Below are 21,872 nucleotides of genomic sequence, written 5' to 3' on the forward strand. Positions count from 1 at the left end.
CAAAAAGTTGGGAGAAAATAGTAACCCAATTCCCTGGTTACTCCCTACACTTGACACCGTGCTTCGCTGTCTCCAATTGTTTGCCCGTGCTAACCTGCCCCAAGTGGTCTCTCCTTATAACCAGAGAACATTTTCAAGGCCCAGCCTCGATTGCTACCTCATCTGTAAGCCTTCTGTGATCTCAAAGCCTCCAGGTTTTTCTCTGGACCCTCCCAGTCCTCTACCTTCTCTGCCCACTGTGGCACCTACTCCTGTCTATCTTCTCTACCTCACCAGACCGTAAGATCCTGAAAGGCAGACACCTGTCTACCAGTTGTACTTTACACAGAGAAGCCAGAATACACTTGCAACAAATATTTGTAAAATCAATGCCGTTTTCCAAGATGACCAAGAACCGAGGCATGGAAATCTGCTCCCATGCCTTCAACTTTTCCATACTCCAAAGTTCTCCTGTGCAAAATCTATCGAGCTCTGTTGATCTTCTTTTGTGCTTATTCATATTCAATGAATTTAGTTGGCGGGCTCATATCTATTTTTCTTAACAATTCAAATGTGCATATGCATTGGGCCTGCTGATACCCAGACGCAGTTTTCTTAATTATTTGTAACTGGTGGTCATTGCTCTATGCTTCCTCTTCTCTTTTTCTTCTCTAACCCTTACCCTATCAAGATTCTAGGATGCTTTTGGAGATTACTAGCCTGGTTTCTTAGAATATTAACCAGAAGTGGTGCTAAAGTGGCAGTCAACAAGAGAAGAGGATGGTTTCTGTTACATCTTTTTCATCATCCCACATGCTCCTCCATGGGCTCCACTCCAGCACCTACTACACTATGCTTTAGGACATTCTACGTAGAGGTCTACTCCCTCGCCAGACTGACTGTCTCCTGAGGGACAGGATTCCTGGTCTCTGTGTGATGACTGCACAATATTGTGAATGTACTTAGTGCCACTGAGCTGTATTACTTTTAAGTGGTTAAGATGGTAAATTTTAGCTTATATGCATTTTACCACAATATAAGAAAGTAAAAAAGAAAAAACATTCACGAATGCCTCCTAAGGACCTGGAGCCACAGCAAACACACATTGGCTGAATTCACTGTACACAGGAACAGAAATATAAATCAGACTACATGACAACTTCGAAGGGGGTCTCCAAATCATTTATATCAGAAAATCCCTTTGTGGGAGTAAGACAATTGGCAGGCACTCAGCCACCACACCCCACTAGCCCCTGCCCCCACGACCTTCAAGAATGAAGCACTCAAATACCAACAAGACGTATTTCAAATAGTTTAATTTTAAAAATATTCTATTCAGTGCTAAAATATGTCTTCACTCACTGTTGCCCATTTCCATTTTCTTAAACTTTTTTGAACAAAAAATAAAATCACAAAGTTCAATTAAACATGCAGATTTCAAAGAAGAGGGAACTTTCTAGAAAGTCTGAGCTGAAGGAGTACTGTGGGGGATGGGTACTGTTGTCAGAACCTCAAATCCTTGCTGGGGCAGTCTGCGGCAGGAGCAGGGGTGCTGGAATGAAATGTACAGGTGAGAACAGGGAAAGCTCTGGGGTGCGTGCGTGTGCGTGTGCGTGTGCGCGCGTGCGCGTGTGTGCGTGCGTGCGTGCGTGTGCGTGCGCGCGTGTGCGTGCGTGTGTGCGCGCGTGTGCGCGTGCGTGTGTGCGCGTGTGTGTGCGTGCGCGTGCGTGTGTGTGCGTGCGTGTGCGCGTGCGTGTGTGCGTGTGCGCGTGCGTGTGTGCGTGTGCGTGTGTGCGCGTGCGTGTGTGCGCGTGCGTGTGTGCGCGTGCGCGCGCGTGTGTGCGTGTGTGCGTGTGTGTGTGTTGGGGGAAGAGGATGGTTGCAGCAGGGGACAAAGGACTGTCAGCAGCTGGAGAGCCCATGAGAGGCAGGATAACCTCAGGAATGGGCAGAAGTGCCAGGACAGCAGGAAACCTATACAGACTTTTCTGCCCTTGCGTAGAGAAGAGCCCTTCCCTTCCCTCCAGAGTCTTTACCAGGCCTTCTCCACCAGCAGCTTACAGGCCCCTAGCCGGATGGGAAAATTCATGAATCTACAGTCTCCATTCAAGTTCAAGTAAGCTAGGCACTCTCTTCTCCAGAGGGGGCCTTCCACATCTCTTTCCTCCTGTAGAAGTGCCAGCAGCTCAGTCCAGAGGTTCTGGAGCAGAGACTGCTTGCTACCTGGAGGTGACAGATGAACCTTGCCATGGCTGATACTCCAGCCTACTTGGGGTGCAATAAAGACATGGCTGCTCTTCTTCTCAGGAGCAACCAGACACAGGTTCCAGGGACGGGAAGATGATGCTACAGCCCCAAGTCCTATGTCCAACCTTCCAGCCCAGAGGGCTCCTATGTGCAGGCTCTGGACCCCAATGCTTGCCCTTACCCCAGCAACAAAGCACGGCCAGAACCAGAATGCAATAAATAGAGGCAGGGGGCCAGGAGGCGAAGGGCGCCAGGACGGTGCTAGCTCTCTGATGCTGTCTGCGGCACTGTGGGCTGGTCCACACAGAAGCGTTTCAGGGGTGGGGCACCGGAGTCTTCCTCTTCCTCAGCAACCTAGGAGCAGTCAGACTACGAAATTATAATAGGGCCCCCCCTCCCCCATCTCTACCAGAACCTCCCATCCACCCTAATTACAACCCAGAAGCCCACCTGCAACCTTCTTGAAGATAAACAAACTTCTTCCCCTACCTTATAACCTGGAGACACCAGTTTCCCTTACTGACTTCCCACCCTATGTTCAAGGCTATAAGGTCCAATTCACAGCAAGAGTCCCCCCTCCCCCATTTTTTTTTTTTTAGAAACTGGGAAACCCAAAGTGGTTCCTTACCTGTGTCTCTAGTGGAACAGGTTCTTCCTTCGTGAGGGTGGGAGGTTCATCAGCAACTTCTGAGGCAGGCAGGGAGGGCTCTGAAAAAGCAGCAAGGTCAGGGACGCCTAGGGGGCTCAGTGGGTTAAGCATCCGACTCTTGATTTCAGCTCAGGTCGTGACCTCAAGGTCGTGAGATCGAGCTTTATGTCAAGCTCCATGTGGAGCCTGCTTAAGACTCTCTGTCTCCCTCTACCCGCCCCTCTTAAATTTTTTTTTTTTTTAAAAAGGCAGCAAGATCAGTATAACTGCACGGCCTCCTGAGGCAGGCGACTCCTGTGGAATCGGACTCAAGCTGGGGGAACTTCTCTAGGAGCTCTGTGGAGGCACACTGGTGAGGGGCAACACTGGCTGGAGAATCAATATATGTTATCAGAAGAAATGTGCAGGATACAATGCAAAGAACATAATTTCTGAAGTCAGAGGCATGAAACTGGAGACATCCGGTTCCACCAGTAACTAGCTATTCGATCTGGACAAGCAATTTAACTTTTCTAAGACTCCACTTCCTCATCTGTACAATGGAGAGAACATCTGCTATTTCACAGGGTTTTGGAGAGAATTATACCAGGCACCGAAGATGAAAAGTGCCTTCCACAGAGCCTGGCGCTGGATTATGTTGCTTGCTTTCTCCTTTCATTCTGTGAGAGGGGAAAACACAACCCTTCCCCAAAAAAGCCCAAACTGTTAACAAATGGCTCAAGGTTGTCAGGCCAGAGCCACCTTCTCTAACCTCTTCCTCTAAAGAAAACAAACTTCAAGAGTACAGGCCCCTCCAAGATGCTCGTCCTGGGTCAACTGCGACTCACCCTCGAGGATCTCCTGGCCCAGAGTGGGGGGCTGGGAGTCATCTGTGCGGAAGTCAGAGGTGTGTGCTGGGCTCAGGGACTCACTCTGCTGAGGGCTGGGGCTTGAGTTGGTGCTGCTGTCCACCTTGAGTTGATAGACATCAGATACAGAACTCTGGTTGCTGTTTTCATCTGAAAACCAAACATGACAAAGGCAACAGCTGAGAGTAGTAATGTTTCTTGAGAATAACTCGGTACAGAGCCAAGCGCCTGGTGTCTCCTTAGGCAGCCATGGGCACAACCAAATCAATGATCGCTGCTCGGATGTCCCCTGAGCCAAAGGCAAACAAACAAAGGTAGGGCAAATGATCAGCAGTCTAAGTTGATTAATTTAAACGTTTTCCATTTCACAACATATACTCTAAGGACCAGATGCAGCCAGAAATCTTTAAGTTTATGTAACATTTATATTTCAGGAAGGTCAGGATAGGCTTTTTTCCCACCGACCATAGTTTGGACCTGTTATTTTCTGACTGTCCAGTGGAAGGGAGTGAGGTAGCTGTGCCTCTCAACCTTTCTCACAACACAGGACGTGGAGAAAATGCTAAAATCTGCCCGGCCTTCTTGGCGATCTCAAGGAGGGTGGTGGTATCTGGAGGTGCTCACACAGGTCCTTCAGTGGCCCAGGCTCCACCTAACTGCCTCAAGGACCCAGAAATTCGCACCTGGGAAAGTGTGTCTGAAGGCTGCAAGTCGCCACCTAAGTTAAACCTAAGTTTGGACTCTCAGGAGTCCAAACTCCTTCCTCTCCCTCACCCAAAGCAGCTGGTCACCAAACCTGACCCATCCTACTGCTCTGACATCGCTTTTGTTCACTCCTTCCTCTCCTGCCACCTCAGGGCAGGCCTCCTCCTCTCTGGCCTCCTGCAACAGCCCCCCGACTGTCCTCCCACCTGTACTTCACACCATCGCCGGAGCGATCACTCTAAATCCTTCCGTGGTTCTCTGCTGCCCTAAGGAGACAATTCAAACTCCAGGGCTTCCCTGGGGCAGACACAGATGGCCCTACCACAACCTACAAAATCTTTCCTGGTCTCCGGGCTCACTGCCCACTGATTTTCCACACGCAAGCCTTGGCTCCAGTCGCGCAGACTCACGCACAGGTGTCTGGTAGGACTCGTTCTTTCCAGTCTTCCTGGAAAGCCCCGATACAGACCACTATTCAGCTCCAGCATCACCTCCTCCGTGCAGCCCTGTGTCCCAGGCTCCCCTGGGTGGAAATGACCACCTTCTCTATTACACTCCTGTTGTATCCTACGCACACCTACACTCATTATTTTATACACCAATTTCCTTCCATTACACTCTGTGCAAGCAGGTTTTGTGGCTTACTTGTCCTGGGATCTCCAGTGCGGTACACAGTAGGAGTTCATTAAATGTTCACTGAATGAAAGAGAGGGGGTGATGGCCAGACTGAGGAAATGGAACCTCATGTCTCCCAGAGCTTTGCGATTATCAGACACCCCACACATAGCTAGAAAACTGTTCCCTTGTATTCCCCTTCCTCTATCATACTCACTGACCTTGGGGGGCTGGGGGAGAGGTGGGGAGGGGATACATGCACGCTCCCAGTCTTGTTCCAAAGGGATAATCATAAGCCCTTTCTAGTCTTCAGTACTCCAAAGACCGGGACCTTCTACACTAAAAGGGAAGCAGCATTCTACTATAAAAAGAATAAAGCTCTGTCACTTTTGAGCTTAGGCAAATACTTCTTCTCTGAGCATCGGCTTCCTTCGACAGGGCTGATGATTACTGCCTGCTTTACATCACAGGCTGAGGTAAGGATAAAAACAAGAAGCTCAAGTTCAAGTCCTTCTGAGCAGCAGCCACCAACGCAGGTATGAAGGTAGTACTGGGACTGCAGTGCCGACACAGGCAGGACATTTACTAAAGACTGATTCAGGGAGGTGGAACTTTGCTAAAAGTGGGCAGAAGAGGCCCCAGCCTTGGGAGGCCTACTCTAAGGCTCTATCATCAGAAAACATACCATCTAAAGAAAAGAGCTTCTGATCCAGAAAGCCAGGACCTAACATGGGGTCTGTCACTTCCTGGTTATGCACCTTGAGTTACAGAGCTTCAGCTCTCTGAGCCTCAGTTTCCCTAAATGGAAAATGAAGCTCCGATCATCTATCTTGCAGGGCTGTTGTGAGGTTTAAATGAAAAGACTTGATGTAAAGTTCCAGCAAGACACCAGCAGAACAGCAGGCACTGAAGTGACACGTGAAACTATTCTTCTCGTTATTAACAGGTCCATCTAAGTGCTGCTTTTCCTGCAAGGAAGACATATGGATGCAACTCACCCTGGAATTCAAGAAGGAGAGAGGAATTGGCTGAGGCATCAGAGGGAAAGCCATTAGGTTCCCGGGCTGCTGAACTGTTCGATTTTGACTTTTCTTTCTAGAAAAGGAAAAAAAGAGGAATATGACAGAGCCAAGCAGGAGACCCACAGAGAGGGAGAAGGGTGTTATGTGAGACACCACAGAGGTCTGGATTAGGACCGAACAGGAACAACGACAACAGTGTGAGAATCCAGGACCCAAGAAACAACAGAATTCTGGACAAGGTGTCCCCAAGCCTCAGTGTCTCTTCTCTATCTTGTAAAATGGACCCTGACGGCTAATATCATGACTCAGAAGTGAGAGGCAAATACACAGGCTTCCACTAGAGCTCCCTGTGGTTCTCTTCTGCTTTCCGTCCTGAGCAGAATGCTCTATCCCACCCTCCCCTACATGGATGGAAGAGAAATACAGAGTACTCATTTAAGAAGGATTCCTGTTTTGGTAGCACAGCAGGAAAAAGGGGAAAAATGGGCCTCTGATTGGAGCCAGGAAGGAGTCGCTTTATATGTAACGTGAGCAGTGACAGGACAAAGGGGCCCTGCTAGCTTGATACTGACCATCCATTCAGAATGGTCACCCCATGTCTACCTCTGCCTATAACATCATTTCCTTCAAGCAGGATGTAGGTCAAACGCGTGAGGAAACACAGTGCGAAGGTTAGCACTAGCTTGCAAGAAATGAGCCCAAAGGAAGGAAAATAAATCCATCCAAACATTTCCAGATGACAGCATCCCAACAGCCAAACGTTTAAATCTGGGTAATCTCAAGTTTACTAATTTATAGTTTTTATACACGTCTATTTATTATACATGCATTTAATTTTCATTAATAACTCTCAATCCTCTCTCTTCAATGAATCAACTGCACACATTCATGTACTGATTTCTCTTCATTTTTTTCATATGCAGACATGATTTAATGCAATTACACTTCACATTTAACCACAGAAGCTACATAAACACGGTTTTTAAAAATTTATTTATTTAGAGAGAGAGAGCATGCGCTTGAGCAGGGGGAGGAGCAGGGTGAGAGGGAGAGAGAATCCCAAGCAGACACCGCACTGAGCAGCAGAGCCCAGGGTAGGGTTCCAACCCACGACGCTGCGATCATGACCTGAGTGGAAATCGAGTTGGACACCCAACCAACTGAGCCACCCAGGCGCCCCCACAGAAAACTTTCAAATGTACACTGCATGGACTTTGTGCCGATCTACTCTCATCAGTGATGTCCCACTCTCTTGGATCCTTCCCACTTCTTCTTCAGCAATTTGATCATTTCCCATTTTCCTAATCTAGCAGGTCTATACTAATACCTTAGTAGATGGCACTCTACCATGGACCACTGGAGGGCAGATAACTGAGGGGCCTCAGCAAACACTGTGAGAAGCCCTTGGGAGACAAAGGAAGCTGGGACCCGGGCGGGGAGAATCTGAATTAGGAAAGGGTCAGAGGCTTACATGTGAGAAATGGGTTGGGGTGGGGAGGCGCTTTCTACCAGTGCCCCCCAACTCCTCATTCACATGCCCAAGAGATTTACCTGCCTGACCTTTGGCCCTTGTGGGTAATGGCACCACTAGAGCCAGGACTGGATAAAAAAATCAAGGGTGGCTCCAGAGCTGCCCTAACCTTCACCCACCAGCTCCCTGGGGCTGGCAGTGACAAGGAAGTATGGCGGCTCCCAGACAGAAGCAGCACCTGCAAGACTGGGACTAGAGATTTCCCCGGGAGGGAGGAGAAGAGGGAGGGGGGCAAGGGAAAGGCTGAATCCTGAAGCTCACCCAATGACCTAAATCCACAGAGAGGAAGGAAAACCACAGCCTGGGCTTACGTCCTCCCTCAGTTACATCCTGCTAGCCAAGGCAGCTCAGAGTCCCCAGGGAATAAAAAATGAGTGCACAGAAAAAACTAGCCAGACACTGGAAGAAACAAGCACCATTAAAGACAATAAATTGAATAAGCTATACCAGAAGAAGGAGACTAAGAGGACACAGAATTTAGATGAAACATGAGTCTCAGGGTGCCTGGGTGGCTCAGTTGGTTGAGTGTCCGAGTCTTGATTTTGGCTCAGGTCACGACCTCCCGGTGATGAGATTGAGCCCCCCTTTGGGCTCAGGGCTGAGCACGGAGCCTGCTTAGGATTCTTTCTCTCCCTCTCCCTCTGTCCTTCTCTCCCCCACCCCTGCCCCTCTTGTGTGTGGTGTTCTCTCTCCCTAAAAAGAAAAAAGAAAAAGAAAAAGAAGAAGAGAAGGAAAAAAGAAAAAGAAAATGATTTAAAAAAAAAAAAGGCAGAGGTAAGTCTCCTCAGAAAGATAAGGATACTGGACAGTTGTTTTGAAGACCCACCAATTGAAGAAATTTGGTATGAACAATGTAATTGTTGAAAATAAAAATTAAGTGAATGAGTCGAGTAGCAGAAATAGATACAGCTGAAAACGAGCAAAAACTGGGTTGAAAAATCAGAATACGTGAGAAAAGAATGAAGAGATGAAACAAATAAGAAAGGGAAAAATAAAGAAGCTAGATAGGAACATCACAGGATATTAGTACAGAAGTCCTAGGAGAGCAAAGACAGGGAAGACATTCTAGAAGTTTCCCGGAATACAAGAGGACCACCTAGAAAGAATCAAGAAGAATTAGGCTGACACTAGATTGTTCAATAGCAACACCAGAAGCACAACAATTGAGTAATAATTTCCAAATGCTGAAAGAAAACCTAGAATTTCAGATGGAGGTAAAATCATCAGTTAAACATAAAAATGAAACAAAAGTATTTTCAAGAGTAAAAAGATACTTTCAGAAGTTTTCTCCACAAAAGCTCTCTTTGACAAAACACTCTTAAAGGATATATTGCAACAAGAAAAGAAATGAATCTAGGAGAAGGCACTAATAAATAAGTGAAAAGAGCATGTGATCGGTAACATTCACGCTAACTAAGCAATGACTAAAACAAGGAACATCTGTAAAAACTGAAATATCTGAACTGAATATCTGATCTGAAATTCCAGTCAAAACTAAGGACAGGGTAGGGATGGAAGTGTCAGAGGGGTGAAGGAGAAGTGGTTAAAATGTGTTATGGGTGTTACCAAGTTCCAAGGGTAAATGCAGATTTTGATAAAACTTTATGCATTGACAGGGAAGAATAGTTAAGTATGTCTTATTAAGCTAGAGATAGGCAATAGAAAAATGAAAACAGAATGCAGAACTTGCAAATCAACGAGAAAAACTGGCCTAGCCATCATGAGGCAAAGGGAGAAAAAAAGAGCGCATTATGGCAAAAATCCTTGTCCATATTAATAGAATTTTTAGATGGTCACACTTCCCTAGCCTTCCTGACCACTAGATGTCATAAAGCTATTACAAACACACATAGTAAGTACATATGTCCTGAGGCAATTTCTAGGAGATTCTTACGAAAATTCATGAAAATTCTATCTGCCCATCCTTGTACTCCTCTGCTACTTCGAGCCTAAATGTGTAGAATGAATGGCTGGATCTTGACTTTAGAATACAAGGTCAAAACTGGAGCAGAGGAATGGGGAGTTACTTAACAGGTACAGAGTTTAGTTTTGCAAGATGAAGAAGCCTAGAGATTGACTGCACAAGGTGAATGTACTTAATACCACTAAACTGTACACTGAAACATAAAAATAAAAAAAATACACTGTACACTTAAAAAATGGTTAAGATGGTAAACTTTATGGTATGTTAAACTAAAATTAATAGTCATTACTCTCTGACAAAGTTAAAAAAAAAAAAAGGGGGGGGGGAGTAGAAAGGTTGGAAGAAACCTGGGCCCCTGGGGACTTACGCAGCAGAACCACACCAGTCCTGGACTACATGCTTTTAAGGACTAAGAGTAAAATAAACTTCGTAAAACCATTGCTATTTTGAGTTTTCTGTCACCCACAGCGAAACCTAATGCTAACACACCCAACAACAGCAACAGAAAAAAATGAAACGGGTGACAAAAAAGAATTTCAAGACACACTAATTAAAAGTAAATCAAAAGGAGACAGGGTAGAAATTGTAATATCAAACAAAATTGAATGTGAGAAGTTTGCGCTATAAGTGACAAAGGAGGACATTATATACTGGTAGAACGAATGACAGGTCAAGATGACATCATAATAATGGCATAATCAGATAAATACATCATAAATACATACTTCGTAACAAGGGACTCATCCGCTATGAAGACGCAAACATCAACAACCTCACACACCCTTCTCAGAAACGTAACAGGACATACAAAAAATGAGCAAAGTTACAGAAGATTTGGATAACATAATAAACGCTTCATTGTTTGATTTCATGCCTAGAGAGCACGTTTGGTTTAATCACAAGTGAATGGCCCAAAAATCAATCACGCACCAGACCAGATCACAAAAAAAGCCCCAATAATCCCAAAGAACTAATATCCTACCAATTCAATAAAATCAGTACAATTTTAAAAGACAGTTAAAAAATAATCTCATATACCGAGAAATTAAAAATCATTCTATTAGTGCTCACTTTGGCAGCACATATACTGAAAAAAAAATCATTCTATTAAATAAACTTTGGATTAAAGAAGAAACCAAAGAGGAACTTACGAAAAACTTAAAACTGAGTTACACCATACATGACATTCTGACATTCGTATATGTCAAAATTTGGGAGAAGACTAAAGTGAAATGTATTTTAAACTAATCTCTACACCCAATGTGGGCCTCCAACTCACGACCCTGAGATCAAGAGTCACATGCTCTACAGAGTGAGCTAACTGGGTGCCCCAAAAGCAAAATGTATTTTTTAAAAAAGAAGGGGTGCCCATCTGGCTCAGTCGGAGGAGCGAGTGAGTCTTGATCCTGGGGTTGTGAGTTCAAGCCCTACGTTGGGCGTAGAGATTACTTAAATAAATAAAACTTTAAAAAAATACAAAAAAGGGCTCAGTTGGTTAAGCGTGTGCCTTCAGCTCAGGTCATGATCCCAGGGTCCTGGGATTGTGCCCCGCATCGGGCTCCTTGCTCAGCGGGGAGCCTGCTTCTTCCTCTCCCTACTTGTGCTCTTTCTCTCTGTCAAATAAATAAGTAAAATCTTTTAAAAAGGAAGGAAGGAAGGAAGGAAGGGAGGGAGGGAGGGAGGGAGGGAGGGAGGAAGGGAGGGAGGGAGGGAGGAAGGAAGGAGTAAAAAAAAAAAAAACAAAACCCAAAACACGAAAAAAAACAAAAAAACCCTAGAAAAAAAGAGCTAACTTCAATACAAGGAGCTAGTAAAAGAACAACAGAGTAAACCCAACAAAAAAGTAAATTATAAAAGCAAAAACTAATGAAATAGAGAACCAAACAAAAAAAAGATCAACAGAAATTACAACATTTTTATTTATTTATTTTTAAGATTCTATTTATTTATTTGACAGACACAGAGAGAGAGATGATGCACGCACACACAAGCAGAGGGAGAATCAGGCAGAGGGAGAGTCGGAGAAGCAAGGAGCCCAATGCTGGGCTTGATTCCAGGACCCTGGGATCATGACCTGAGCTGAAGGCAGACACATAACTGACTGAGCCACCCAGGTGCCCATAACATTTTTAAAATAAACACTTCATTGATTTTTTTTTTTAAAGATTTTATTTATTTATTTGACAGAGAGAGAGACAGCCAGCGAGAGAGGGAACAGAAGCAGGGGGAGTGGGAGAGGAAGAAGCAGGCTCCCCGCGGAGCGGGGAGCCTGATATGGGGCTCAATCCCAGGACGCTTGGATCACGCCCTAGGCCGAAGGCAGATGCTTAAGGACTGAGCCACCAAGGTGCCCCTAAACAAACACTTAAGGAGAGACAATAAACCAGATCATATTATGGAAAAAACACAAATAACATGTGGGAAAGGTAAAATAATTACCAATATACAGAGACTTTAAAGTACCTAAGAATATCACGAATAACTACATACCAACACGTGAAAACTCTGATCAGTGTTCAGGGTATTGCTGGCATCTGAACAGGCCAATTAATTCCTCATTATACAGGACTGAGTCATGCACTGCCAAAAGTTTAGCATTACTGGCCAACCAAAAAGTGCCCTGCCTCATTTCTAAACACAACTGGGAAAATGAAGAAAGGGGAGGACCTAGCACTGAACCCTATTAAAGAACCAACGGTCTATCTGTAATGGATAAATTTCTAGGAAATATATAAAATGCAACATAAGTACCAAAAAAAGAGAAAACCTAAATGCATCAATCACCATTAAAGCTACGATGATGATAATCAACATCTCTCCACCAAAGGTCCAGAAAGTACTAAAGGTGACTTCTACCAAACCTTCTCATTTTATACCAGTTGTTCTAGAAATCAAAAGAGGGGAAATCGCCTAAACTGTTTTAGGAGGCGAATGTAATCTTAATACCATAACAAGGTAAAGGTAGAATAAAAAAAATTATAGACCAATTTCACTCATGAACCAGATGCAAATACCTTAAATGAAATATCTGTGAATTAAACACTAGATTCTATGGGGGGAAAAAGAAACCATACCCAAGTAGAATTTCTCTTAGGCATGAAAGAATGTAAAAGTTTCAATATCAGAAACTTTATTAATATAATTCACATTAATACACTACAGATTAGAAAGGAAAATCGCATGAACATTTCAGTACATGCAGGAAAGGCAGCTGGATAAAGTCCAACATCTACTCATAAATTTTAATGAATCTTAGAAAACTAAAAAGAGAAGGGACTTTTTATTTTGATAAAGGCTATCTTTCCAAAAACTTACAGCAAGAGAGAAAATTCATCCTACTTAATATTAAATCTATAATTTAGTATAAATTATATACAAATTAATATAATTTAATATACTATTATAAATAAAAGCCACTCTAGCCCAGGAGGAAATAAACAACAAAACAGAACGGAGAACTCAAAAACGGATCTAGGTACGAATACGGCACACGGCAGAGATGACATCACAAATCAGAAGAGAGAGGACAGGTTATTTAGTAAATAGTAATACAGCAAACAGCTCTCTGTATGACAGAAAACTAAAATTAGATTCCTTACTCCAAATACAAAACATAACAGGAGATGGAGATGTTCTTTAGGACCATGCAGTGGAGAATAATTTTGAAACAAGACTCAAAAAGCAAAACCCTTAAGAAAAAACTGATTAATTTGACACACAAAAAAATTGAAGGCTTATTACTGACAAAGTTATCAGACAGGCAACATGTCAAAGGTATCTGCAAGGTACAAATCTGACCAGAGTTTTCTGTATCTAGGATATCAACGAATCCATGCAGGTCAGAAAGGTAAAGACAGGAAACCCAATACAAAAATATGCAAAAGAAATCAGAGAAGAGGATATTTAAATGGATAAAAAGGAGATCTGAATAGGGGCGCCTGGGTGGCAGAGCCAAGCGTCTGCCTTTGGCTCAGGGCGTGATCCCAAGGTCCTGGGATCGAGCCCCACGTCGGACTCCCTGCTCTGCTGGGAGCCTGCTTCTTCCTCTCCCACTCCCCCTGCTTGTGTTCCCTTTCTCGCTGGCTGTCTCTGTCAAATAAATAAATAAAATCTTAAAAAAAAAAAAAAAAAAGCAGATCCGAATGGAAACCTGAAGAAATGAAATCACCCACCTCACAAGCAATCAGGGAAATGTAAAATAAACAGAGATCTAGCAGACTGGCAGGACTGATAGGATCAAATGCTGGTGAAGTTGTAGAAATGGGAAGCCCCTGGCACTCCTGGGGAAGTGTACTAACTACACTGGTGCAGCTCTTCTGGGGAGAGATCGGGCAGCAGCTGTTTTTTTATTTTGATTTTTTAAGATTTTACTTATTTATTTGAGAGAGAGAGCGCGCACAACTGGTATGTACACCCTTAATAGCAATCCCACTCCTGGGGATCTGCCCCACAAGTCATCCAGAAAAATAGTTTACGGGATGTCCACTGCAGTCATCTGTGCTCCCAAAAAACTGGAGGCAACACACGGAAACAGACCCATATTCAGACACTTGAAATATGACAAAGGTGGCTCTACAGAGCGGGAGGAAAAGAACAGTCTTTTCAATAAGTGGTGCTAGGACAAATGCACATCCAGGTGGAAAAAAATGAAACGGGGCCCCTACTTCACAATACACAAAAATCAATGCCAGGTGTGTTTGTTATAAACGGGAACTGAATATTGTAGAAGACTATACGGAAGATTACCTTTGTGGCCTCAAAGAAGGAAAAGATTTTAAGATATTTAAAAGTACTACTATCAGGAAAAAGATTAATTATTTTGTCTACATTAAAACTAACAACTTCTGTGACTCAAGGCAGCCTAAAGGAAGTACAAAGGCAAGCCGTGGACTGGAAAAAGGTTTGGACAGTATATAATCAATAAAGGATTTGTAACAATACCAACTGCAGATGAGGATTCAGAGCTATGAGAACTCTCCTCTTTCTGGTGGGAATACGGACTGGTATAGTCACTTTGAGAAACAGTTTAGCATTAGCTACTATAGGTCAACATATGCATACTCTAAGACCCAGCGATTCCACTCCTAGGAACACATCCTAGGAAAAACCACGCATTTGCTGGCCCATATACTAAATAAGAACATTCACATGAGCGTTGTTCCTATTACCCCAAACTGGGAATAACCCAAGTATCCATCTACAGGACGATTAGAGAGGTAAATCATGGTACAGGCCTATAATAAAATTCCATACACCAAGGAAAAGGGACAAATGGCTCCAAAGACAGCATGGATGAATTTTACAAACATAATACTGAGCAAAAAAAGCAAGACACACAAAAATTGATACTTTATGATGCTGTTTATATAAACAGTTAAAAGTGTTAACAAGTTAAAAGTTAAAAGTTTTTACAAGTGAGTAGAGAAGTGATAAGAGAAGAAAAGTAGGAGAGAGACTTCCTTTGGCAAGGGAGGGAAAGCTGGGAAGAGTCAAACAGAGGTCGCTAGGGAAGCTGGGAATGATCTGTTTTTTGACCCGGGTGGTTTTTACAAGGGTACTAGCTTTATGTTTCCTCATTATGCCATACATTTATGTTTTATATACTTTTCTGTATGTGTTTTATATGTGAGCTTTTTGAAAACAATTATGGAAAAAAGGTGGAGAATCTGGGTGTTCATCACTCAGGGAAGGTGTAGATAAATGTGGTCACTGCATATAAGAGAATACAATGCAAGAATCAAAGGTAGTAACTCTATTGACAATTACAGAAACGTGGGCAGTTTTCAAAAACAAGGCTGAACAAAAGAAAAGAAACAAGTTTTTAGCACAATGTTCTATAAATTTTAAAATACAAACATGATACAATGCTATGTATTTTTCTTTCCTTCTCTTTTTTAAATATTTATTTATTCATTTTAGAGAGAGAGAGAAAGAGAGGGAGAGTGACAGCGCATGAGCAGGAGGGGCAGAAGGAAAGGGAGACAAAATCTGAAGCAGATTCCACACTGAGTGCAGAGCCCAACGTGGGGCTCAATCTCACAACCCTGAGATCAGGACCAGAACCGAAACCAAGAGTTGTACGCTCAACTGACTGCACCACCCATGTGCCCCAATGCTATGTATTTTTCAAGAATACACGCTATCCACATAAACCCATGGAAGAGGAATTAGAAAAGTATATATACATATAAAATACATATAATACACTATAGTAGATAGCTACTCAGATAAGAGCAGGAGTTAGCAAACTTTTTCTTACAGGGCCAAATAAGAAATATTTTAGGCTTTGCAGGTATTTAGGTCTTATGGCAACTACTCAACTCTGCCACTGTAACTCAAAAGCAGACATAGACAATAAGGAATCCAATGGGCATGGCTGTGTTCCAATAAAACCATATCGACAACCACAAGGAGCAGGCCTGAGCTGTGGTTCACCAAGCCTTAGAAAAAAGGAATGGGTTAAGAAAAGGGAATAAAGGGGGGAAATAATAAAGTAAGAGAGGCTTTGCATGGATCAACCACACAGAGCGCCTTAACGTACTTTCAACTCAATTTTGGGAAATAAATTCCTTTATAATTAAGAGACAATCAAGGAAAGAACAAAAGGAAGTAAACAGTACCTTTTTGTTGTTTTGATTTTCTTCCACACTTACCTCCTTGCTGTCTGTCACAGGAACCCATTTAAATATCCTAAGGGAAGTGTCACCCACAGTCACCCACTTTTTCTCCCTGAAAGAAAAGTAAACCGATAAATAATGAAACAGATTTTTTTGTTCATAATGTGATTTTCTACTTCCCAGCAGACCATTCCTTCAATCTTCTAAAAAATTTTTAAATTTAAATTTATTATTTCAGTCATGTCTATACTCAAAGTGGGGCTCAAATGCACAACCCCGACATCAAGAGTCACATGCTCTCCGAACTGAGCCAGCCAGGTGCCCCAAGCTCCTTCAATCTTAAACGCCTTCTATACTTCCTTTCCATCAAATTATACCCATACCTTACCTTGCAAAATCATCTCTTCCAGAAACACTTCACTACCAAATTCCTTTGGTTCTGAACCTTCTACTTGCCTTCTCTCAGTGTACCAAAGCCCTTTTTACCTCACAGACTACACCCATATTGAGTACCAGCACACTTTCACACTGAGGTATCTACCTGGCATTACTTCTTATTTTTCAAAAATTAATTCAATTGCACTGATATTTATAAAACCCTACTATACAAAGCCTTACAGGAGATAAAGAATGTATAAGATATGGTCCTATATAGGAGCACAAAGCAATAAAAAACTAAGGACATCACTGTGACACATGGAAGTGATGAAGTTGAGAAGGCTGAAAGACAGTAAGACTGGGCTATAGCACAGAAAGAGAATTCTTAGGACTCCTGTGTAACTCTATGTTGAAACATGATTCCATTTAGAAATAATTGCAGGTGCAGGACAGGATGCTTCCAAGTCTTACACTAGTTTTTGAAAGAGGTTATGACTGAGCCACGCAAAGACTGCTTTAAGGTTTTATCTTACAGAGAAACTTACTTTTGAGATAAGCCTTAAAAAAATTAAGCCTAAAAAAATTTGCCGCCATTTGGGGAAATGCAAGTGACATTCTTGAATGAGGACCAGATTATGGACAAGCAGAGTTGGGGAGCCGGAAGTATGACTTTTGAATGTCTAAATGTGAGGTTACAAAAAAGCAAAAAAAGTAACTGTTGTGACTGCTGATATTGATGATGCTGTTCAGCAAACAGAAAGAATCAACTACAAACTTAGGAAACTGAAATTAATTCCTGGACAGACCACCCCACGTCCTCATATATTCAACAAATACTATACATGACCCTATGCTAGACCCTGGGCACACAGGCAGCAAGATGTACAGTCCCTAGCTTCACAGAGCCTCGCTCCAATTGGAAACAGACATCAAACAACTCATTTCATAGTCACCTAATCATTAGGTTTAACCAGATCAAACTGCCACTTCTGTTAAGTTAAAAAGTCAAATGTAGTAAATGTCTTATGATTCAATCTAATACAATTGTGGAAAGTTCTATGAAGGGGAACTGATTTAAATTAGGGATCCTGAAAGGTGTCCCTCAAGAAAGCAATTTTTATGCAGAGCTAGGAGTTAACTAGGCAAGAAGGAAGAGAGGGTAGAGGATGTCAGGCAGCATGTGGCTCCAGCTGAAAAACGACCAGCAACCCCCAGAAAGAGGGCAGTTTGAGACAGTCTGGTGAGGCAGCAAGGACCATCTTTGGTCTCTAACCTAAGAGCAAGAAGAGGTCACTGAATCATTGTTTCTATAGCAGGGGAGTGCTATGATAAGATTCACACTTGAGAAAAATGAAATCACACTGAGTGCAATGTGATGAATGGACTGCGAAATGGAGCAAGAGTTGAAGCAAGCTAGGAGTTCCAGGTGAGAGACGATGGTCATCTGGCCTAGGCTGCTGGGGGGGGGGGGCGGTGGGCAGAGATGGTCAGAAGAGAAAGGCATGGTGATTCTTAGGTTTCACAACAAAACCCTAGAGGATTAGATTTGGAGGGGGCAAAAAATCATTATTTAACTAATATTTAGGAGTCCCAACTACATATAAAACTCTTATATACAACGAGATAAGGAACTTGTTGGGAGCTAACCCCTACGTGGGCTTTAAAACTATTACTAGTAGTCAGCCAGAGAAAAGGATTCAAGAAGTTGAAGCAAATAGTTGGCTGTTAAACTTTAATGTGATCATGATTGGAGTTCCTGATACAAAATAGGCAGTCAACCGGCCCTGCAATGAACATTACACAAGCCGTTTCCAAATAAGGGTAGGTCTCGACTCTTTCACCAAAAACTCGCAGCACCAAAAGAAAAAAAAAAAAAAAAAAGCCTACCCAGTTGGTTCCGTGTGGGCCAGTACTGCGGGAAAGAGAGGGGTTTTCATTCCGATGACCACGCCTGCTCTCGTGACAAGTAGGTTTAGCGAGAAGCTCTCCCCGAGCTTAAAACGAGTTAACACGTAGAGCGCTCTGTCTGGCCAGCGGGAAACCCCCAGAGATTGTTGGCTATTACACCGGGCAGTTCAGAACGCGAAAGTCTCCTGAAGCCCGCCGCGGGGTCCGGCGTGCCAGGCAGGGCCTGCAGCCCCAGCGCTGCCGGAAGCCAGCAGCCCCTTCGGGAGACGCGCGGCTCTCGGGCAGGTGGGCGGGCCCGCGAGCCGGGCGACCCCCTGATTGGTGGCAGCCGGCGCGCCCTCTGACCTCACGCCGACGCGAGCTACACCCTCCTCCCGCCGTCTCCCGCTGCCCCCTCCCCCCAAGCGCCTGCCGGTCGGCTCCCACCCAGCCAGCCAGTCCCGCGCTCCTCTGGGCCCTGGGCCGGCGACCCCGCCGGCACCCTCGGGCCCGGCCCCTCACCATTTCCGCACTTTCTCGATGGCCGCCATCACCTTCTTGATGTCGTCCTTCGCCCGGCTGCGGGTCTCGGCCCGGACCGACCGGCCCGACATGGCGGCAGCGGGAGCGGCGGGGGCCGGGGCACTGCTCCCAAGACACGGGGAATCGCGCGCCTCACGCGCCGCCGCCCGCCCACCGCAGCAGCGTCACCGCGGCCGTCGCCCCCTCCGTGCGCGCGTGCGCGAGGAAGCGCGCGCACCCGCCCGCCTCTTGGGGCTCGAGGCCTCAGCGCGCCTGCGCGCCCCGCCCCGGGCGGCCCTCCCTGGGCGCCCCGGGACTCCCCTCGGCCGCAAGCTGGCCGGGGTGTGCGGCGGGCGGGCGGCACGTGCTGCGGACAAGGCGAGGTGCGAGGCGCTCCCAGTGGGGTCTCTGGTTCTCGGGGTTTGAAGGTTGGCACCTTTGTCCTCTGGCAGTGGTTGCTGCCTTTACCTATGTTTTATGCACTTGACCCTAATGGGTGCGGGGTTCTGCTGCCTCTCGTCTCCAGCGCCCTCGCTTTCCAGGTAATACTGCCGTGCTGTAACCACAGAATTTCACACCTTTCTCCAGTATGCCTTCCGAACTTTGCACACACCTGTTCCCTAGCTGGAATTCTCCGATCGCTTTACCTGGTGAACTGACCACTTACTCTTCTGACATCCAGATCCAACTCAGAGAAGCGTTCGCCTGATATCCTCGGGTTCCACTGAGCACTCTACAGCACTGTGTGATTTAATTCCGCAATCGTTAACTGGGTGGTGCCTGTGTTGTACAAGGCTATGGGGTCAACGCTGAGGACACAATCTGGGTTTTTGCCTTCAAAGAGCTTCCAGTTTAGAAGAACACGCAGACCAGAAAACAGGCCTTTAAAATGCCATTTTATAAATGATAGGCTAAAGTAAGTTCCGGGTGCTGTGACAGCCCTAATCCAAATGAGGGGTGTCCAGAGGCTTCTGGGAAAATATAACCTTGAAGCTGACCTCTGAAAATAGGGTACATGTAAGGCCTGTGTCCACACATCGTAGAACGTGCTCAATAAATGTTTGGGTGAATGTTTAATTTTGAGCGCAGCTCACTTGCTCTCCCCCTCCCCACAGGCATTTATTGATGCCTGAAGTATTTAGTGAGGATCATATAGTAACTGCCTCAGGAGATATAAAGGAGGCAGGTGACAGTTTGCAATGATTAATTGGTTACTAGTGGTTACTTCTCTCGCCTCTAGAGAAACTTCCTTCTGTGTGCCCCAGAGAAATGCCTAGCTAACTCTGAACTTGACACAGCCTCTGACTATGTTCAGGCTTTCATGACTTGCTAACATGACGATTTGACAAGCATATGTTGTCTTGCTAATGAGAAGCCCGGGAATAGCATCTGCCTGACTGAGGACTGGAAGAGCTGAACCAGCATGTGGAGGGAAGGGATGATTCTAGAACGAATGGGATCAAAGGTGGCACGTCTGTTTCTCAGGCCCAACTGATCCAAAATAACTCAGTGTAAGTACTGCCTGAGCACCTGTTATATGCCCTACAGCATATAGGACAGTGTGTGATGCCAAGATGAGTAAGACACACTCCTTGCCCTTGCGGTGAGGGTAAGAAAAGCAGGAGGAAAAGAAAACACAAGGCAGAACATAGTAAGTGTCATGAAAGAGGCCAGCTCTCTAGGATTCTCCCAGTTCTGTTCACAGATCTCCCTGGTGTAAGCACACAGCTCAACAACACCTGACAGTTATATCTAGCTTCTCTCTCACTCTTGTCTAAGTGCTGGCCAGCCTCCCCACTGAGGTTTCTTGCCTACAGCTTCTCTTTACTTCACTGCTCCTTCCAGCAGTGCTCCTTCCAGCAGGTTGCTAGCATCCTACACCCATCTCTCCTCCAGCCCACCCTGCTAGTCAGCCACCATCCTCAGGCCATTTCCTGCCCTGAACACCCAATGAGCTCCCTGTTCTCCGCCACATTTGTCCTAGCCATATTCCCCACCTCACCTCTAATGGAGCTCTCTGCATAAGAGAGAATTATCAAAGTGGGCACCTACCAACAACTCCCCACAGGCCACACAAATGCCCTCTGCTGACATCCTTTTCTTTTAAAGAACTCAACCCTTTGCTGTCTCTGAAAACATCCAGTAAAGATCCTGCCTCAGGGCCTTTGTACTGCAGTCCCCTTTACCTGAAACACCCATCCCATGTATAGTTCATGGCTCCCTCTCTCACATCTTTCAGATCTTTAGTCAAATGTTATCTTCTCAATGCAGCCTTTCCTAACCGCCTACCAAAGAGTGTAGTATCCATCCCTCTGCTCACTATTCCCCTTCCACAATTTATTTGTCTCCAGAGCATTCATCACCCCCTGAAATAATATTTTTCTTATCTCTCTTGTTTATTATCTATCCTCTTTTCAGTAGTTCTGAGAAGGTACAACATGGTCTGTTTCATTTTGTTCAATGATTGTCCCTATGCGACTCTTGATCTCAGGGTTGTGAGTTTGAGCCCTATGTTGGGTACAGAGAGTACTTAAAAATAGAATCTTAAAAAAATAATAATAAAATAAAACAGAAGCTGGTATTCAGTAGGTGCTCATTACATATTTGTTGAATGAATGCCCAACCTCAATGCATCTTCTTCCATGAAGCCTTCCTCAGATCACTCTGAGCAGGAAGAAGGATGCCTCCCTTCCCTGAACCCCCACAGGACCCCGAACACAGTCTGCATTACACTCAGGGGCAGGGATTGCCAGGGCAGTCAAGAGAAGCCACCCTGAGGACCACATGACACTGGGTATATGTCCTCATGTTTCTGTAGATCCTATGTTAAACCACAACTGGAAGTTCTTGTACTTGTTCATTTGTTCCTTATGATCTGCTAGCCCCTGAAGTGCTGTGAGGGCTGGGACCCTGTGGTCAAGTTCACCATTACATCCCCAATGCCTAGC

General features: G+C 44.7%; 1 protein-coding gene across 3 annotated transcripts; it reads right to left on the reverse strand.

Moving 5' to 3' along the window:
- Positions 1-1,729: 1,729 nt before the first annotated feature.
- Positions 1,730-19,154, reverse strand: BCL7B (BAF chromatin remodeling complex subunit BCL7B). 3 transcript variants are annotated; one of them, XM_040634930.1, is made up of 6 exons: positions 18,925-19,154; positions 16,174-16,249; positions 6,042-6,138; positions 3,703-3,873; positions 2,855-2,934; positions 1,730-2,595 (listed from the first exon to the last, which is right to left on the reverse strand). In XM_040634930.1, the coding sequence occupies exons 1-6, from the start codon at positions 19,014-19,016 to the stop codon at positions 2,581-2,583; spliced, it is 531 nt and encodes a 176-aa protein (XP_040490864.1). In that variant the 5' UTR covers positions 19,017-19,154; the 3' UTR covers positions 1,730-2,580. The 3 variants fall into 3 exon arrangements, with proteins under 3 accessions (XP_040490864.1, XP_040490863.1, XP_008696765.1); XM_040634929.1 differs by having other exon boundaries at positions 1,734-2,580; positions 18,925-19,151; XM_008698543.2 differs by lacking the exon at positions 18,925-19,154 and adding an exon at positions 18,403-18,657 and having other exon boundaries at positions 1,734-2,580.
- Positions 19,155-21,872: the final 2,718 nt, after the last annotated feature.

This window comes from Ursus maritimus, unplaced genomic scaffold, assembly GCF_017311325.1.
Source record: "Ursus maritimus isolate PB19 unplaced genomic scaffold, ASM1731132v1 scaffold_2, whole genome shotgun sequence".
NCBI classification, from domain to species: Eukaryota; Metazoa; Chordata; class Mammalia; order Carnivora; family Ursidae; genus Ursus; species Ursus maritimus.